This window comes from Amyelois transitella, chromosome 30, assembly GCF_032362555.1.
Source record: "Amyelois transitella isolate CPQ chromosome 30, ilAmyTran1.1, whole genome shotgun sequence".
In the NCBI taxonomy this organism is placed as follows: Eukaryota; Metazoa; Arthropoda; class Insecta; order Lepidoptera; family Pyralidae; genus Amyelois; species Amyelois transitella.
Window position 1 is genome coordinate 3,698,003 of NC_083533.1, and position 20,386 is coordinate 3,718,388.

Sequence of the window (20,386 nt, forward strand, 5' to 3'; positions counted from 1 at the left end):
TAGACAGAGCCAACAGTATTGAAAAGACTGATAGGCCACGTTCAGCTGTTTGGCTTATTGATAGAAATTGAGATTCAAATAGTGACAGGTTGCTAGCCCATCGCCTAAAAGAAGAATCCCAAGTTTGTAAGCCTATCCCTTAGTCGCCTTTTACGACATCCATGGAAAAGAGATGGAATAGTCCTATTCTTTTTTGTACTGGTGCCGGGAACCACACGGCACGGCATGGCAATGTTCATTTGCCTTGTACATTTGTTTAGTAACTTGTTTACTTCTTTTATTCATTCTGTCAGCATAACCAAACCATCTACACATAATATCGCGAAGTTCTCATTTCCACTTCGTTTGCACAAGACTGGGGCGTAATTAATAAAAACCAAATACACTTAAATATTTTGTATTTAGGTAAATGAAGTTTAAACATCTATTTACAACTAACAACAAATAATACATATACATAAAAATTCCGGCCTTGTCTTTTGAACGTCAACAAAAACATCATTTGTAACATTTAAGATTTCAGTCATTAACCAAATAATAAGTATAGAAGATTTGATAGATCAAGATCAAGAATTGATCTGAATCAAGTGACTTCTAAAAAAGAACGTAAATATAATTAATTGTATGATACATACATAGAAGATGTAGTTACAGGAATAGAAAAGGGTATGTTAAGATGGTTCGGTCATGTGGAGAGGATGGATGAAAGCAGGTTGATTAAGCAGATATACAAGGAGAGTGCGGAGGGAAAGGTCGGAGTGGGAAGACCTGGACGAACATATCTTGATCAAATTAAGGACGTCCTGGTAAAGAGTCAGGTCAAAAGTACCCGAAACCGCCGAGCTTGCATGAAGAAAGTTATGAATGTGGATAAAGGGAAGGAAGTATGCAGAGATCGTGGCAAGTGGAAAGAAGTAGTCTCTGCCTACCCCCTCCGGGAAAGAGGCGTGATTTTATGTATGTATGTATGATACATTCAACAATCGCCTATAAAACTAGTTCTATAATTACTTTAAATAATATATTTTCTTATATGTTAGGTAATAAAATATATACAACTTTATTTACTAAGGTAACAAATATTAAAAATCTATCGCTGTGAAATAATTTAATAATTAAAACTATTGTTACAAAATTTTGTCTAACTGTAATTGACCCACTATGAATATGTGTTAGTGGGGGTATTTATTTATCCATAAGTATATCTGGGACCAGCATCAAAAGATCAAGAATGTAACAGTACCGGTTACGATTAAACGAGTGCATTGTCCCTAAAATCTTACCGGTACCGATGAAGGCACCGGCTGAGTTTAGAGTAACGTTGCAGTTTTGCTTGTCTCGCTTCTGTTCAATTGGTAGGGCCTAAAATATTACCGGTACCGATCAAGGCACCGGCTGATTTTAAAGTAACGTTGCAATTTTGCTTTTGTCTCGCTTCTGCTCAATTGGTAAGGCCTAAAATATTACCGGTACCGATCAAGGCACCGGCTGATTTTAGAGTAACGTTGCAATTTTGCTTTTATCTCGCTTCTGCTCAATTGGTAAGGCCTAAAATATTACCGGTACCAATAAAGGCACCGGCTGAGTGTAGAGCAAGTTTCGCGCGGGCGAAATAATAAAGGGATGTTAATCCCTTTATTATTATAGGTAAATGCTAAAGTCTCTGTCTGTCTTTTCCGCTTTGACAGTTAAACTGGACCGGTTCAAATAAAATTTGGTATGCAAATATTTAAAATCCCGCGTTCATAGGATACTTTTTTCAAAAATCAACCCCAAAAATACTAAAATGTAGGGATTACGCAAAAAACGACAAACACGCTGGAAAAGCCGTGGGCAACACCTAATTTCTTAAGTTTGAAGTACACTACGGTATTAATATTGTCATACTAGCTTTCCCGGCAAACGTTGTTTTGCCATATAAATATTTTTTCTAGTTAAAAAAAAATGTTAAGTGTGGATCACTAAGGGGTATGAAAAAAAAGATTCTCAGACCTACTCAATATGCTCACGAAATTTCATGAGAAACTGTCAGGCCGTTTCGGAGGAGTGCGGGAACGAACATTGTGTCACGAAAATTTTATATAAACGATTTTATTCCAATGTCTATGACGACTTAACGATAACTCGTGTTTTGGTGCAATTAACACTCGTTGGTCAAATACAATTATTATCATTCCAAAATCCCAAATTGTTTTATAGTTACATTAAATTACACTACATTTTTCCTATTCTCATTTATAATTTTCACTACATTATTTACAAATTGGTATAAAAATTTGAGAAACATGTCCACCGCCAGTGAGGACTTGTCTTTGGGCACTGCGCACACGCATTTTCCCATTTTAGACACTCCAAAATGGCTTCCGCTTTCGTGAACCAAATGTACTGAATTTGACATAAATACATACTCGTAAATCACGCCATGTTGGCTCTGTCTATCACGCAAGGGATATGGACGTGTTTATATGTATGTATGTAACAATTATTTAAAATTATGACGTCACGGGCGTTCTCATAAAACATTGATTGTTACATTCACTAAAAACTCAACTCCCCGAATTTCATAATAATTTCTATTTAAACATTTCGCTTAAGTCTATTGAACTAAAAAGCAAAGTCGTTAACACTCGTGCTATATCTCTCTCTCTCTCTCAATTTTAATTATTTAGACCGAGAAAGCACGACATTGGAAATATATACATCTACTATTATACAATCTGACATTAAACAAACAAGACCCTTATATTAAAACAGTAACAAAAAAATATAACTTTACATTTATAAGTTGTAGTTTTTAACTTAAGATATGCCAGGTATCCGTTAATAAAGGAAGATCCGTATCCGTTTTTGTTGGAACCTTAACAAATTAGTGAAATTATTTTTTTTATTTACATCTCTCTTTATCTAACACAAAATATCCGTTTTTAAAATCGATATAAGGGGCCATCCATAAATTACGTCACACGTTAAGGGGGAGGGAGGGGGTCGACGTAGTGTGACATTGTGTGACAAGGGGGAGGGAGGGGGTCGACGTAGTGTGACATTGTGTGACAAGGGGGAGGGAGGGATCCTAAATTAGGTGACGTCACATTTCAAAACTCATTATAATCTTAAGTGTTAAAACACAAACATTGAACTATTGACATAACATTCAAAAACATTTGCAACTCTATCTGTAGATGTATAAGGTTCCAATTGTTTTGTCAGCAACTCGCAATTTTTTGAACATATTTACAATGAATAAAAAGAGTGACTTACGTAATCTTTACCGAAAACTATATGAAACATACAGTGCAGCTTATGCTGATAAAAAAAAACAAATTGTACAGGAATTTAACAATTTATGGAAAATTTGAAAAGTAGTGATAGTGTTAAGAATAAAGTAGAATGTAAAATTAAAGAATTACAAATAAAAATTACGAAAAAGAAAGCGACAATTATGAGTGGGTTCAAAGTCCGTGGACACGAGATGATTAAGTTTGTTCGTTTTTATTTTGTTAATTCGTCTAAGTGTTTTATTTGACCTAATTTAAAAAAAAATACGGAACTGCTGTTTTAATTTAATAATTATTTCTAGATTTAAAAATAAGTATAAAATATGTGACGTCACACTAGGTGGGGGGTGGGGGTCTCACAAACGTGACCAGCTGTGACAAGGACGGGGGGAGGGGTCAAAAATATGATGATGATGATGATAATAAATGAAATTTGTGTGACGTAATTTATGGATGGCCCCTAAGTTTGATTTTCGGCGGAATTGTAACCTTATACAATAGGCTATTTGACAAAGTTCTAAAAACTATCTTAGGGTATTTATTTGTTTATAAGGAGCCCTACAAAAATACTTTTCTGCCTTTATTACAGCTACTTTATTAAAAAATCGAAAAAGAAAATGAAATATTCAAATATGCCGCCAAAACGCGACTTTTAGCAATATGGCGGCCATGGCATGCAGTGACGTAAATTTCGTGTAAATATCATACAAAGCTTGTTGGTGTTTCGAAAAGTTTTGTTTTTTCTTGTTTTATTTAACTTGTGCCACGTCATATGTGTGAAAATTATTAAAATGAGTTCCTATAAATGTTGTGCAGTGCCTCAATGCACTAATACAACAATAAAATCTCCTACGAAACTGTTTTTTTCTATGCCGATGGATTTGAATATTCGCAAGAAGTGGTTTCAGATCATGATCTAAGATCAGTGGTTACCAAGATATACTTACTATTAATGTTTTCACATTCCTCAGTTCGGCAGCATAGAAATCTGGATTGTCTTTGAAGAAGACAATCCAGATTTCTTCTTCCAACCATTATTGCGTCCACTTTTGGTAGGTTTCGGCTGTCAGCTTTCGCGGAATTGGTTTCCATTATTAAATACCTATGTTATCTGAGTAATCCTGAGCGATCAAACACTTATAAAATCTTGAAAAATAATAGCGAACACTAAGGTACGGTACGATCCACAGTCTGTTTATGGATAATTGACGTCATAATAGAAATAGCCAATCACGTTCGTTTTTAGTCACGTGACAGCTGCATATAAAAACCTAATTTTCTGAGACGGATTTTGTTTAAATAATGCAATATTTTTATCTCGCGTTATTACAAATCGCTCCAAAAAAATAATATTAATACTGATGACATAAAAGAAATGTATATTTTTAATACAGTCAAATAGCCTATTATAATTTCCATATGTCCAATGTTAATAAATGATAGACAAAAATCATTTCACAATTTGTAAAAAAAAAATGTATAGAATTCTTAACAAAGTCAAAATAAATTGTAAACAAAATAAAAAATAAAAATAAAGGCGTTCTGTTCTATATTCGAAAATATATACATATGTACTTAAAACACATATTTGAAAAAATATGTATAGACACAAATATTTCGATATTTTTATGACGAAATCGTAAGAAATTGCACTTTAGTCCGTTGATTTAAAGTTCACTCGCTGTCACTCTCCGATTTCATCTTCCGTTTCACTTTTGGGTGCACCTTGTATATGTGTTTCTGTAGATCTTTCGAAGTGAGGTACCTGTGAATATATATTTTTTTACTATACGGTCTGGGTCTTGGATGTATGTATATAATACATATCTATACATACTTATAAGTATTTATTATAAAATACAATATTGTTGAGTTAGTATGTCGTAAAGACGTATAATTAAGGACGTCCTGGTAAAGGGCCAGATCAAAAGTAACCGAAACCGCCGAGCTTGCATGAAGAGAGTTATGAATGTGGGCGAAGGAAGTATGCAGAGATCGTGGCAAGTGGAAAGAGGTAGTCTCTGCCTACCCCTCCGGGAAAGAGGGGTGATTTTATGTATGTATGTAGTATGTCGTAATACAAGTCTCGAACTTACTTCGAGGCTAATTGAATCTGGGTAATTTGTCCCGTATATATATATTTATTTTAAGCAAAGGTTGCGGCGGTCAGGCGGGGGTCGCTTAGTATAAAAACCTGACACCCCATTTCAGGATGGATCATGGTCAAAACGCGCACCCCGGGCTCCTCTCCAGAGGTGAGGATATAACCGGATAATGGAAAAAGGGACTTGACATACTATTCCTATCATGTCTGCGAGAAAATCAAAAAGTAAAGTCAATGATTCTTGTAGTTTCTCGCTGCGGGCAAGAACGGCCATACACATGCTGGTTTCTCAGCAGTTTCTCGTTGGTTTCTCAATAGTTTCTCACAACATATGTTTCTCGCTGGTTTCTCACCTGCACTCGCACAGTTTGCACACGAACTTGAACTCCTCGGGGTCCCCGTGTGCCCTTCTCTCGTGCCGCTGCAGTATGACCGCGGATATAAAGCAGCGGTGACATGTACTACATTCGTGGGGCTTCGATGAGCTGTGGGACTGAAAAGATACATACATACATATGGTCACGTCTAAATCCCTTGCGGGGTAGACAGAGCCAACAGTCTTGAAAAGACTGAACGGCCACGTTCAGCTATTTTGATTTAAGATAGAATTGAGATTCAAATAGTGACAGATTGCTAGCCCATCACCTAAAAGAAGAATCCCAAGTATACAAGCCTACCCCTTAGTCGCCTTTTACGACATCTATGGGAAAGAGATGCGAGTGGTCCTATTCTTTTTCCTATTAGTGCCGGGAACCACGCGGCACCATAATAAACCTTCCTCTTCAATCGCTCTATCTATGATTGTATGAAGTATGTTATTACTTATGTATGAATAGACAAACTTACAACTTTGACGTGCCTCTTCAAACTGGAGTTGGTCCCGAACGCCGTGTTGCATATCTCGCAGAGGAACGGCCGTTCATTCCTGTGGGTCCGTTCGTGTACCTGTTGAACAAAACAGCCTTTAAATCTAGATTTTTAGCCTAGAATTTTTTAAGTCTTTAAAATAATGGGACCACACCATCTCATCTCCCATGGATGTCGTAAGAGGCAACTAAGGGGTATTCTTATAAACATGGGATTCTTCTTTTTAGTCGATGGCCTAGCAACCTGTCACTATTTGAATCTCAATTCTATCGAAGCCAAGCAGCTGAACGTCGCCTGTCAGTCCCTTCAAGACTGTTGGCTCTGTCCACCCCGAAAGGGATATAGACGTTACTATATGAATGAATGAATGAAACATCCAAAGGTTCAGATTATATGTCATGTTTTCTTCAAAAAATATCAAATACCAAGGTGAACCATTGTTACATAGATAGATAAAACTCTTTATTGCACCATAATAGTAAAAAATACAAAACAGCACAAAACAGTCAGAGATGATACAAAGGCGGAGTTATCGCTAATGCAATCACTTCCAGTCAAGATGTTCTGGAGTGAGCGGGCCGAGGGTCTTTTAGGTCTAGTCTAAATAAAAAAGAATTTCGACTGTTCAAGATGCGTCTTCTCGACGTCTCGTCTTAGTGTCGATTGTCCTTTTTTTCATAAGTCTGTGTCAGTCGGTTTTGGTCATCTAAATTGTCAAATAAATAGTAAATATATACGGGACAAATAACACAGATTGAGTTAGCCTCGAAGTAAGTTCGAGACTTGTGTTACGAGATACTAACTCAACGGTACTATACAAGGTGTAACGGAAAGGGGGTTATCATAAAAAGTGGGTGGATACTATACCTTTAATAGATCCTTCCTACTGCTACTGCTGGTCCTTATCACCATGTTCATAAATGCATGTCAATAAAATTTCGCAATAAAATGTATTTATTTAAATGTAAACAAACGTGGCAAATCACTATCGGGTCAACATCCCCAATTCAAAACAACACACACACTAAGACACTATCGATGTACACTAAAACACTAACTCCTCACTCGTCATTTTCTCCTGGTACCGTCGGCGACCTAAGTCGTAGGTAGCCGCTTTGTCGGCGCCGTCAAAGAGATCGCGGCAAGGCGGCGAACGTTTGACGAAGATTCTAAAACAAACAAATAAGACTCGTTTACTTAATCAATAAGAATCATTTTGCTTTGACAGAGGTACGTCGTTTAAGACATTCAATCGATTTGAAAATATTCGCATGAAATGCAAAAGAAATAATAATTACCTACCTACATACATAAAACCACGACTTTTTCCCGGAGGGATAGACAGAGACTACATCTTTCCACGATCTCTGCATACTTCCTTCGCTTCATCCACATTCATAACTCTTCATTCAAGCTAATAAATAATTACCTACATTACAAAATAAATTGGTAACTAAGTCAAAGAAAGATTGAAAACCTACATACCTTTCAAAGAAAGGGTTCAAAACGTCGACCTCCTTGGATGCACAAGTCAGCTCTCCGGTAAATGGAAACCCAGACATTGCGAAGCATTCCTGGCGTTACAGTATCGCATGCGGTTTGATGCGGGCAACCATTTCTTCGCTCGAAGGGGAATCCGACGCATACACTTTATTTTTAATGTATCCCCAGAAAAAAAGTCAAGTGGTGTGAGTTCTGGAGACCGCGGAGGCAATGCGATACGTCCTCCTCGTCCAATCCATTCCGGGAACCGGGCATTGAGGTGGCTGCGCTCATCACGAGCGAAGTGAGCTGGAGCGCCACCATGTTGGAATATTAGGTTGTTTTCCATCACGATATCCACGTAACTTCTCACTGGCATTACTGTTCCTCATTTAAGTAATTTTCTAGGAAATTTAGGCTGTTAGGCAAAAAATATGGTTCAACGACAACATCTCCGACTATTCCAGCATCCAGCCAACACATTTATCCGCCACTGGTACTGGAAAGATGACTCCGTAAAAACATGTGGATTGGTAGCTAGGTATGCGACCAATAATGTTCATTGTAGTCGTAATAATATTCTGAATTACTCAAAGAAATCACGAAAGAGAACACGTGTACGAAAAAGTCAAAACACAAACACAAACAATGTTGTCATCAGTGCTGCCAGACCAAAAATCCGATTGAGCGCTGTAAGATGTAAAAAAGCGCTCGATTTCTTGGAAATTGTGCTTTAAAAAAGCGCTAGATATCGCGCTAAAAGAACAATTTTTCTTGAATGAAATAAAGCAAACAAACAAAAAAACACTCTATTAGGCTTTAAAATAACTGATGCTGATAGAGCCATAGAGTTTTTTAATATGTCATGATGTAAATTAAAAAAAACACCAGATTATCCGCTAGGTGCCATAATTCTGTAAAGCGCACCAAACACATAAAAAAGCGCTAGATCTAGCGCCCAAAGCGTTAAAATGGCAGCACTGGTTGTCACGCAAATGGATAGCGAACGACTGATTGACTTCTCAAATAATTGTACATTTCCGCTTCCCGATTCTGGCATCCTAGTACAGGGGAGACACGGGCAAAGTCGACCACGGTCACGTTAACCGGCTATTTTTGTAAACAAAGGTGAAATAAAATTATTTTAGTACAAATATGTTTTGTCCCTTTGATTCAATATCTTATTAATTTTACCATAATAAACGGGTTAAAAACAGTATTATTTGATTTCAAAATTTTACCATACTTACTACCACTCTTACCAATAGGAAAAAGTGGCATGTACAAAACGTGTTTCCTAGGTTGACTAAATGTTGACAACTTTTTTATGAATGTGGCGATAAAATTAAACAAAGTAAAAGTTTACTAATCACAAACGTAAATAATCAGGTGGGATCATCATTTTACCCTCACTTACCCTAAAGCGGAAGAAAGGATACGTGTACATCACCTGTCTCGCGGCGTAGCGCCATTGGTCGGCGCTTAGTGTACTAGACAGTGAACCCATTGACTGCGCACACACACACTCTCAAATTTGAATATTGACCTTGAATTAGTCGAATTTAAGAACGAGAGACAAGTACTCTATCTAGTCTTGCCTTCTCGTTTTGGTAAATTAGGGGCCCGTTTTCATTTATTTTTAAGTAGATAAATTAAACCTCTTGCGTATCCATGAAATCCTGGTAGCTAAAAGATTAATTCCTTTATTTTATTCGGAGATGTTTTTACCCATGATGCAAAAAAGAGCAGTGTTGTTGATGCAGATGACGCAGAGAGACTGCCGTCTGACGTCCGCAAGGATCAGAGACTTAAAAGAAAACATGTTTCCCTTCACGAACATTTCTTTCTTCCCGGACTTTTAACAACCTATGTAAACGTCATTTAAGTACTAGATCATTAGTAATAGTTTTATTAATTTATGACGATATTCGTTAATCGGCTTCTTAAAATATGAAAAAGAATTTCGTTCGTAATAGAAAATTTCTTAAAATATCCGGAACCATTTTAATACATTATTAATCGACCTTGCTCTTTGCTCCTTGCAAAGAAAAGTCACGCCTATTTCAGGGTTCATTTGGAAAATTTTAGTTAAAACCAACAACAATAGTTTGCTCGGATTTTGTGATTCAATAATAGTTTGATTATTTCTCTTTTTAATTATTATTTCTTTAAAAAATATTTCTTTCATATTTAAGTTTTTCATAATGTTACAAACACGTTCTCTGGTAACTACTACATTGATATTATTCAGTACGCTTAGTTCGTTGTTTTACTTTTACTTTATTACTGTAAAAACGCCAGTCCGGTATTTTAGTTGCTACAATTAATCTGCTAAAATAATTGATGAGAAACTGTTAGTCAGTTTTCTTTTTTGCCATGAGATTGAAGAGTCATATGAAACACTGATATTCAAACAGCCTTCAGTGTAAAGTTGTAATTTTAATGAGATAAAGTAAAAAATCAAGTTTCGCAGGTGGGACTCGTCAGCTAAATAGTAAAAAGTAAAGAAAAAAGCAGGAACACTTAGTTAAGAAAAACAAAAAAAAAAGATATCCGGAACCCTGGCTCTAAAATACTATTTTAAAGTACCAGGAGTACAGACGGGTGGCGTCGACATTAGGCCAGTGGGCCAATGGGTGTGATCGTTAAGATGCTATTGACCTCACAGCTGTTTACTGCTGTAGTGTTGTGCAAGTTTTAATAAAATAACATAAAATAAAATAAAATCGGCTGTAAAAAATAAAAATTTCAAAATAAAAAATTTACTTTTAGGGTTTTGCGTGGCACCAGGCTGTTTGTTACCGGTAACTCGTTTGGTGTACTCAATATGATAACCCCCTTTCCGTTACACATTGTATATTATAATAAATACTTATATAGATAAACATCCAAGAGCCAGGCCAATCAGAGAAAGTTCGTTTCTCATCATGCCCTGGCCGGGATTCGAACCCGGGACCTCCGGTGTCACAGACAGGCGCACTACCGCTGGGCCACAGAGGCCGTCAAGTCAAGTCAAAGAGTGTTTGAGACAGCGCCTGGGAGCCGTACTTCTTCGGGCACTGGTTCGGTTTTGGTCATCTAAATTGTCAAGTCAAAGAGTGTTTGTCCATGGAGGTCCCCTCACCTGGAGGATCCAGGACTCGTAGAAGCCCTTGCCGCAATAGGTGCACCTGAAGGTGGTGCCTCGCAGCGCTCGCTCATGCGTCTTCAGGTCTTCAAGTGCATCTTCAGCAGCGCCTGGGAGCCGTACTTCTTCGGGCACTGGTTCGGTTTTGGTCATCTAAATTGTCAAGTCAAAGAGTGTTTGTCCATGGAGGTTCCCTCACCTGGAGGTTCCAGGATTCGTAGAAGCCCTTGCCGCAGTAGGTGCACCTGAAGGTGGTGCCTCGCAGCGCTCGCTCGTGCGTCTTCAGGTGCATCTTCAGCAGCGCCTGGGAGCCGTACTTCTTCGGGCACTGGTCGCAACCATGTACCTTCTCCTGTTGAAATGTAGGTAATTTGTATTAGTGCCAGTTAGAAAGACGTTGGGTGCCATGTGGGGGGTCCCAGCACCAATAAGAAAAAAGAATAGGACCACTCCGTCTCATTCCCGTGGATGTCGTAATAGGCGACTAAGGGGTAGGCTTATAAACTTGGGATTTTTCTTTTAGGCGATGGACTAGCAACGTGTCACTATTTGAATCTCAATTCTACTCGTATCTTAAAGCCAAATAGCTGAACGTGGCCTATCAGTCTTTAAAAGACTGTTGGCTCTGTCTACCCCGCAAGGGAAATTGACGTGATTATATGTATGTATCACTCCGTCTCATTCCCGTGGATGTCGTAAAAGGCGGCTAAGGGATAGGCTTATAGAATAGATTTATTTTCAAAATTGGATACAAGGTATCACTTATTGACGTCGCATCACTTAAATCTAATTATAACTACTACCGCTTCCAAAGCGTATGTGTAGAAGAAGCGGCGGAACAAATTACACTGCAGCATTTACATCGGACGTCAATTTACAAATATAGATCTCTTAAATCTAAATCGTTGACGAATGCACATTGTCTACTCTACATTAAAAAACATTAATGAATGTAGAACTAATTATTTCAATACGAATATTTCGTCAAATAAACAAAGATAAAATAATATAAACTTGAGATTCTTCTTTTAGGCGATGGGCTAGCAACCTATTACAGTTTGAATCTCAATTCTATCAGTCTTTTCAAGACTGTTAGCTTTGTCTACCCCGCAAGAGATATAGACGTGATTATACGTATGTATGTCTGTATGTATGAACGACGCGAGTGAGACCGTTCACCGACCGTTTGATGGCCTCTATGGCGCAGCGGTAATACTCTTGACTGTGTCACCGGAGGTCCCGGGTGCGAATCCCGACCTGGGCATGATGAGAAAAGAACTCTTTCTGATTGTCCTGGGTCTTGGATGTTTATCTATATAAGTACATGTATTATATATATAAATAATATAAGTATTTATTATAAAATGTAGTATCGTTGAGTTAGCAACTCGTAACACAAGTCTCGAACTTACTTCGAGGCTAACTCAATCTGTGTAATTTGTCCCGTATATATTTAATTATTGATTGATTTATTTAATTATTTAAGACTTCAACCAGCGAGTGCAAGAACATGAACCGCTTCTAACAGAGGTCGCATCGGTAGGCAGAGTCGTCTGTGTGGCTTGTTATGTCAGCCCGGAGCTCCGTCCACCCCGCCACCGTTTTCTTGCAGATCTTGTAAGATTTCGGAACTATCTCACTATATTACCTCGAGCTGGTTTTTCTTCTTCCCTCTAGCGTGATTCTTGGTTACACCTTTACCTCTTCTGGAGAGTAGACCAGGGCGTACCTTTTGACCATAACGACCAAGTATCTTTCAAAGGTCTTGCTAGAAGATCGCAGAATCAACGACCAAGTAGATATCTTTGAAAGATCTTGCTAGAAGCTCCCAGAATCCTTCTTCTTTCAAAGTTTCCTCACCAGCTGCGTACCCCAAAGACAGAAAGAATACCAAAAGTCTCTTAATCGACAAAAGACTTGACCCCGCATCAAATTCCTGTACAAAGACTGAGAAACACCAAAGGCTTCCTCACCAGATGCGTGTCCCTGTGCTTGGCCAGCGAGTGCAGGTACTTGAACCTCTTCGGACAGAGGTCGCACCGGTAGGCGGAGTCGTCCGCGTGGCTCGCTATGTGGGCCCGGAGCTCCGCCCAACCCACCACCGTTATCTTGCAGATCTTGCACTCCCTCTCTATGCTCGTATGTAACCTGAAATCAATTTGTTTACTGTCAATGTCAATCTGTCACATTTCTATCATCAAAAGCCAAAAGTCTGAACGTGGCGGAACGCGCGTGCCGTGTGGTTCCTGGGACCAATAAAAAAAAAAAGGGAATAGGACCACTCCATCTCGTTCCCATGGATGTCGTAAAAGGCGACTAAGGGATACATACATACATACATAAAATCACGCCTCTTTCCCGGAGGGGTAGGCAGAGACTGTTTCCACTTGCCACGATCTCTGCATACTTTCTTCGCTTCATCCACATTTATAACTTTCTTCATGCAAGCTCGGACTAGCGACTAAGGGATTGGCTTATATAATTACTTGGAATTCTTATTTTAGGCGATGGGCCAGCAACCTGTCACTATTTGAATCTCAATTCCATCATAAAGCCAAACAGCTGAACGTGGCCTATCAGTCATTTCAATACTGCTGGCCCTGTCTACCCCGCAAGGGATATAGTCGTGATTATATGTATGTATGAAGGAAGTATAGTCATTAAAGTTATTTATTCCTACAGAAGAAAGAAGGAGAAAAGAGGAGAGAAATAATCAGTTTTAAATAATTATAATATGAACGTAAAAATTGAGAAGCTTTTACAATAAAAATTATTTTTTGACAAAAAAAATTCAAAATTCAAAATTTTTTATTCATTATTATAGGATATTATTATATCGCTTAATAATTGTCGTATGGTTTAACAACTTGGTTGACGTCAAATATATTACTTAAAAACTAAGTTTACTGCCGCTTCCAAGGCGTCAGTGCAGAAGAAGCGGTAACAAACTGCACTGCAGCATTTTCTTTAACAACGTCAACTTCACAATATTAAATTATACTTAGAATATAATGTGGACGGGAGAATACATTGTTCACGGGAGATTTATATATTTATGAGATTTAATATTGAAAAAAGAAAAATATATATATATATATATATATATTTTATGGATTGCCAATTTTAAAAAGATTTATGTACAGAGTGTACTGAAATTTTGATTTAAGTTCAAATTAAACTACAATTAATTACGAGGTTCCTGTGCCAAGCTCGAGCCAGATGTTTTTATCATTAAGGTAATCATCAGTCCTATAATAAGCCTTCTCACAAAGTACTTTCTTTACATACTCTTTGAATTTTCGGTAGGGCATATCAAGAACAGACTCCGGCAACCTATTATAAAATCGTATACAGTTCCCCATAAATGATTTACTGACTTTGCTAAGCCTATGAAACGGTATGACTAATTTATGTTTATTACGTAAATTTCTATCAGTTGTGGCACTAACTTTTTGAAAAAAAGAGGTATTTTTCCTAACATACATTATAAGATCAAAAATGTACTGGGACGCTACTGTAGGTATGTTTATTTTCTTAAAGAGTTGTCTTAATGAGTCTCTTGGTCCTAAGCCGTAAATTGCGCGAACGGCCCTTTTCTGAATTATAAAAATAGTTTGTATATCAGCCGCGCTACCCCATAAAAGTAAACCATAAGATAACAAGCTATGAAAATAGCTGAAATAAACAAGCCTAGCTGTAGCTACATCTGTCAATTGTCGGATCCTCCTAACAGCATAAGCGGCAGAGCTAAGTCTATTGGATAGTTTAGAAATATGAGCACCCCACTGTAGCTTTGCATCAATTATAATTCCTAAAAACTTTGTATTTTCAACAAATTCTAATTTCTGGCCTTCCAGTATTATGTCAGTATTGGCCTGCCTTACGTTTGGAAGGGTAAATTTAATGCATTGGGTCTTATTAGCATTTAAAAGAAGATTGTTGGTTGAGAACCAGATAGATATGGCCGACAGTATATTATTAACCGAACTTACATTTTCGCTATGGCGATCTAATTTAAATATTAAAGAAGTGTCATCGGCAAACAGCACTATACCCGCCTGTTTTTCCACCATAAAAGGCAGGTCATTGACATATACCAAGAAGAGGAATGGTCCTAAAATTGAGCCCTGAGGAACACCCATTGAGACGCTTGATCCGCTTGACTTTACTCCATTAATATCTACAGTTTGAAGCCTATCAGTCAAATAGGATGCCATTAGTTTAGTTGATTTGTGGTCAAACCCATATTGACGAAGTTTACGCAAAAGTGTCTGATGATCTACGCAATCAAATGCTTTAGAGAGATCGCAAAAGACTCCAACTGAATCCTGTGAACTCTCCCACGCGTCATAGATTTGAGTAACAAGTGCTACTCCCGCATCAGTGGTGGACTTCCCGGCAGTGAACCCATATTGTTGGGAATGGAAAATGTTATTGATTTTAAAATATTGTTGCATTTGATTAAGCATCATCTTCTCAAACACCTTGCTCAAAACTGGCAATATAGAAATAGGTCTATAATTGCCAAGGACTGTTTTCTCCCCTTTTTTGAATAGAGGTATTAATTTGCTACATTTCATTAAATTTGGAAAAATACCCTCATCAATACATTCATTAAATATAAAAGCTAGATCAGATGCAATAATATCTATGATTTGACTTATGATACTAACAGACATACCCCAATGGTCTTCAGACTTTTTCAAATTAAGTTGTTTGAACGCCTTTAATATAATATCAGAGTTAACATATTTAAATTTAAAGACAGATTTGATGGGAGTTGTGTTATTATTAAGTAGGGTTTCAGCGCGCAATGGACAAGAGTCAACGTCAGAAGTTAGCTCCACAGGGATTTTTGCAAAGAAATTATCAAAAGCATTTACTATGTCCTGAGTTTTAGAAATACTTTTGTTACCGGATGATATTTGTTTAATACTGTCTCTATCTTTGATTTTGCCAGATTCTTTATTAATAATGTTCCATGTTTCTTTAATTTTATTTGGTGCGTTGTTTATTTTACTACTTATGTGAAAAGACTTGGCTTGCCTGCAAACTTTTTTAAATAATTTTGAATAATTTTTGACATATTCTACAAAACTGGGGTCAAAATTGTATTGTTTCTGGGCATATAAGTCATATAACTTATTCCTACTCTTGTGAATACCTAATGTAGCCCATTCACTGAACTGTAATCTATTACGAATATTGACTTGTTTCTGCTTGAACCTTTTTGAGTATTCAGCAGAAATCATATTAAATAAATTGTTATAATGTTCATTAGGATTATTTCCAGAATATGTTAAAGTATTTAATTGATTTGCAATGTTTATTTTAAATTTTCTTATGTTTTTGGAAGAAAGAGGTCTACACATAATTTTATCATTATTTAAATTGTTTAAGGACTCTTTCTCAAAGGTAACATATTGACCGGTGTGATCCGAGGGCAATTTGTGAATAATTGATTTCCGTATAAAAAGATTATTGCAAAAAAAATTATCCAGACACTTGGCAGATGTAGATGTTATTCGGGTTGGTTCGAAAAAAACATACTCTAAATTATAAGATTTAAACAAATTAATAAATTGTATACTAACAGTTGATTTAACTAAAATGTCAATGTTAAAATCACCACAAATAATTAATTTTTTGTTACATTTTGAGGTAACATGTAACACTTGATCCATTATTTTTAAAAATTGTTTAAATTCACTGTTTGGGGGACTGTACACACAAACAATTATATGATGATCTAGCTCGGCACAGGTCACTTCGGCACACCGCTCAACCGAAAGTCTGGTTATGTCTGTTCGCTCTTTACAGCGAAGACCGCATTTGATAAATATTATAGACCCACCTCTAATTGCAGACTTTCTGTTTAAGCAGCTCACAATATTATAATTGTTTAGGCTGAACATCATCTCCCCCTCCATGAGCCAATGCTCAGTCAAACATAAAATGTCCACATTTAATTCTTCTAAAACTAGTTGTACTTCTAATTCTTTGCCGGGAAGACCTTGTATATTTTGATGGATAATTCTTAACCCTCGAGGGTTTCCCGTTGTCTGACATGAACCAGTCTAACAAAACCATGGCAACCGTTGCTATGGGCGTGTAGCAAGGAGGTTGCCTACATGTATGTATGTATGAATGAATGAATGAATTTATTTATTTGCAGGCAAACACGGTTAAAAATACATAGTAGGACAAAAGTATGTCTAGGTTTAACAGAGCAAGCGTGTTGCACCAATAGTTGGCATGCAAATGTTGAAGTCAATAATGTCTATTAAAATAAATTACAAATACGATAAAAATTACGTCAATAGTTACAATAATAAAAAAGCATTAATTAAAATTATTTGGAATTATTTTGAATTATTTGGTGGCGCTATATGTCAGAACTTAAAACTAAAAAACTCATTAATATTATAAAAGCAATTATTGATAAGTATAGTACTGTATTAAGTATAGTATTGATAGTAGTGTATAAACAAACAAACAAACTCTTCAGCTTAATCATATTAGTAAGTATAGATAAAATAAACAACACACCTCTGCCTGTGGTTTTTCAAGCCGCTCCTGGTGCCAAATATCTTATCGCAGTCTTTGCAGGGGAACGTCTTCCCTGTCACCACATCATCAGGCGTGATCTCGTGCAGCCTGTCCCGCTCCTCCCGGAGTTGTAAACGTCTGAAATTGATGTTTCGAGTCAGTTACCGTTGACATTTACATATATGATTTGAATAAGTTACTGTTGTTAGTTGGTGAGTGACAAAACTGCGAGTTATTTTACATATCAGATAAAATGCATACATATCACGTCTTCATTCCTTGCGGGGTAGACAGAGCCAACACTAAACGTGGACTTTCAGTATTGAAAAGACTGAAAGGCCACATTCATGTGTATGGCTTGATAATGAAATTGAGATTCAAATAGTGACAGGTTACTAGCCTATCGCCTACAAGAAGAATCCCAAGTTTATTAGCCTAACCCTTAATCGCCTTTTACGACCTCCATGAGAAAGTTATGGAGTGGTCCTATTCTTTAGTGCCGGGAGCCACACATCAATTTAAAAATATAAATAACTAGAGGCCGCCCGCGACTTCGTCCGCGTGGAATCAATACCGCGGGAACTCCAGGATAAAAAGTATATGGTATTCTTGGTCTTCAGCTACCTACATACCAAATTTCATCGTAATCGGTTCAGTAGTTTTTGCGTGAGATAGTAACAAACATCCATACTGACATACTCACAAACTCTCGCATTTATAATATTAGAAGGATAATATGGACAAACAACTTTGATTTAATTTATTGGTGCCATGTGGTTCCCGGCACCAAAACAAAAAAAGAATAGGACCACTCCATCTCTTTCCCATGAATGTCGTAAAAGGCGACTAACGGATAGGCTTACAAACTTGGGATTCTTTTTTAGGCGATGGACTAGCAACCTGTCACTATTTGAATCTCAATTCTATCGTTAAGCCAAATAGCTGAAGTGGCCATTCAGTCTTTTCTAGACTGTTGGCTCTGTCTACCCCGCAAGGGATATAGACGTGACCGTATGTATGTAACTTTGATTGTACGTACCTTTCGGACTTCACTCTAGCCATCTCCATCCGTTTGGCCCGAGTCAATCCGAACACGTGCCATTTTGTATGCACAAGAAATCTTTTCGGATGCTGAAGTAACAATTTACAATGGGGACATTCGTAGTATGCATTCGATTTCGTTCCTGCAATTAATAAAAAAGGTTTACAAAAACTGTAAATAATAGTAGTGCATCGGCACGAAAGCTAAAAGAATCCACTACAAAATTTTCTCCCTAATCGTGTTGTTACAAACTGGAACAAGCTTCCTACGAGTGTCATAACTGCTCAAACAAACAACAAACTTTAAAAATCTCCAAGCATCAAAATTCACACGCATCAGCTTAATGAGCTGCTAAGAATTGTGGACGCAGGTGGACCTCGGACTACTTCCTAGATACGTCAGAACTGGAACACATATCATGATGGTATTTTTTTTTACGAAGATAACTAAATAAAAGCTAAATTTAAAAAGAATTTGACCAACATACCAGTCTTGATAGCTTCTGTGGCAGCCGAAACACTAGTTTCACAGTCAATAATCCAACAGTCTTTAACTTCGTCTCTAGAAACACCATTTACATCATGGTGGAAGATGCTATCGACTTCAATTAACACCGGTTCCTGTTTAATTGTTATATCGTTTTCATTAACATTACTTATATTAGGTTTCACATCTTCCTCGGATTCTGACGCTTCATGTTCTGATGCTGTTGCATTATCAACCGTATCATCTTCTTTAGAATCACTTTCTTTAGTTATTTCAGTTTCTGGTGGTTTTTTCGTTACATTTTCTCGACTCGTATCTTGTTCCCTATTTTTAGTGGTGTTAACTAGTATGTTTTCTATCAACTTTATTGTATTCTCTAAAGTTTTCCGCCTTGTGACATCTTGATCTAATATATCAGACGGTTTTGCGGTTAAATCTAAATTGCGTTCAGTATTCAGCTTAAAATTATTGTTATATGATTCTTGATGCTTTAAATCTCTGTCAGGTTGGTCATTTATACCTGGAACTTCCTTTGGATCTGACTTACTTTGGAATTGGGGTATGTTAAGTGGCACTTTTTGGCATATTTCATTTTTACTTTCACTGTTTGGTGTTTTGTCAAAATTTTGGAAATGGAATGCGCTATGGGCTTGCTGATTGTGTGCATTCAGGTTCATGGGTAACATACCATTCTGCCAGCTCATGTCCAACGTAGTAGTACTTGTGGGTGCGTTCATAAAACCATTATGAAAGAGATTGGAATGATAGTTCGGGAGAGATGGTATTTGGGGGCCAATATTCATTGATTGGTGGCCATATGGTGGAAAATTTGGTAGATTGTAGCTCCCTGTAGTCGGATGCGATGGTTGCTGAGGAATTTTACTTAAATTATTCAAGTTATGTGGAATGATTGGTACGTTTAGTTGTGACATGTTTATAGGCGCACCCATGTTGATAGGGGCTTCATTAGGCCCGTAAAGGCCTGTGTTATGTATCATAATCACATCAGCACAAAATAAACTCAATTAAAAGTTACTTCAAAACCTTATTTGCACAAAAACCATTAAATAAACAAGGACCGTGAAAGCCATTTTGACATTTGTTTATCCACCCATTAACCGGTAATTTATCGAAAAATGGCCGAAGGTCGTAACTTGACACATCATAATCGAATCGAAACTTATCGTCAAATTAAAATTAAATCTCTGAAAATATTCTATGCGTTTTATAAAAACGCTGTTTTGTTACATTTTGTTAAATTTGTAGATACTTTTTCCCTTGTACTAAAATTAGAAAAATTGGAAAACTTTGAGTTAAAAAAACTTTCTTAACAAATTTATTAGAAACTTTATTTCCTGATAAGAGAATTTATAAAACATAACTCTATTTGTGATGAAACGAAAAAAAATAACAATAAACAATTTGGCTGATAAGGAATGACACTTGTCAAAATT

The 20,386-nt window shown here is 36.9% G+C and overlaps 1 protein-coding gene across 1 annotated transcript; it reads right to left on the minus strand.

Moving 5' to 3' along the window:
- Positions 1-381: 381 nt before the first annotated feature.
- On the minus strand, positions 382-20,052 carry LOC106130992 (zinc finger protein 79-like). Its single transcript, XM_013329958.2, has 8 exons — positions 18,934-20,052; positions 18,444-18,588; positions 17,405-17,542; positions 12,829-13,003; positions 11,055-11,207; positions 6,226-6,324; positions 5,733-5,872; positions 382-5,040 (listed from the first exon to the last, which is right to left on the minus strand). Exons 1-8 carry the CDS (start codon positions 19,928-19,930, stop codon positions 4,950-4,952), a joined length of 1,938 nt encoding a protein of 645 aa, XP_013185412.1. The 5' UTR covers positions 19,931-20,052; the 3' UTR covers positions 382-4,949.
- Between the last annotated feature and the right edge of the window lie 334 nt (positions 20,053-20,386).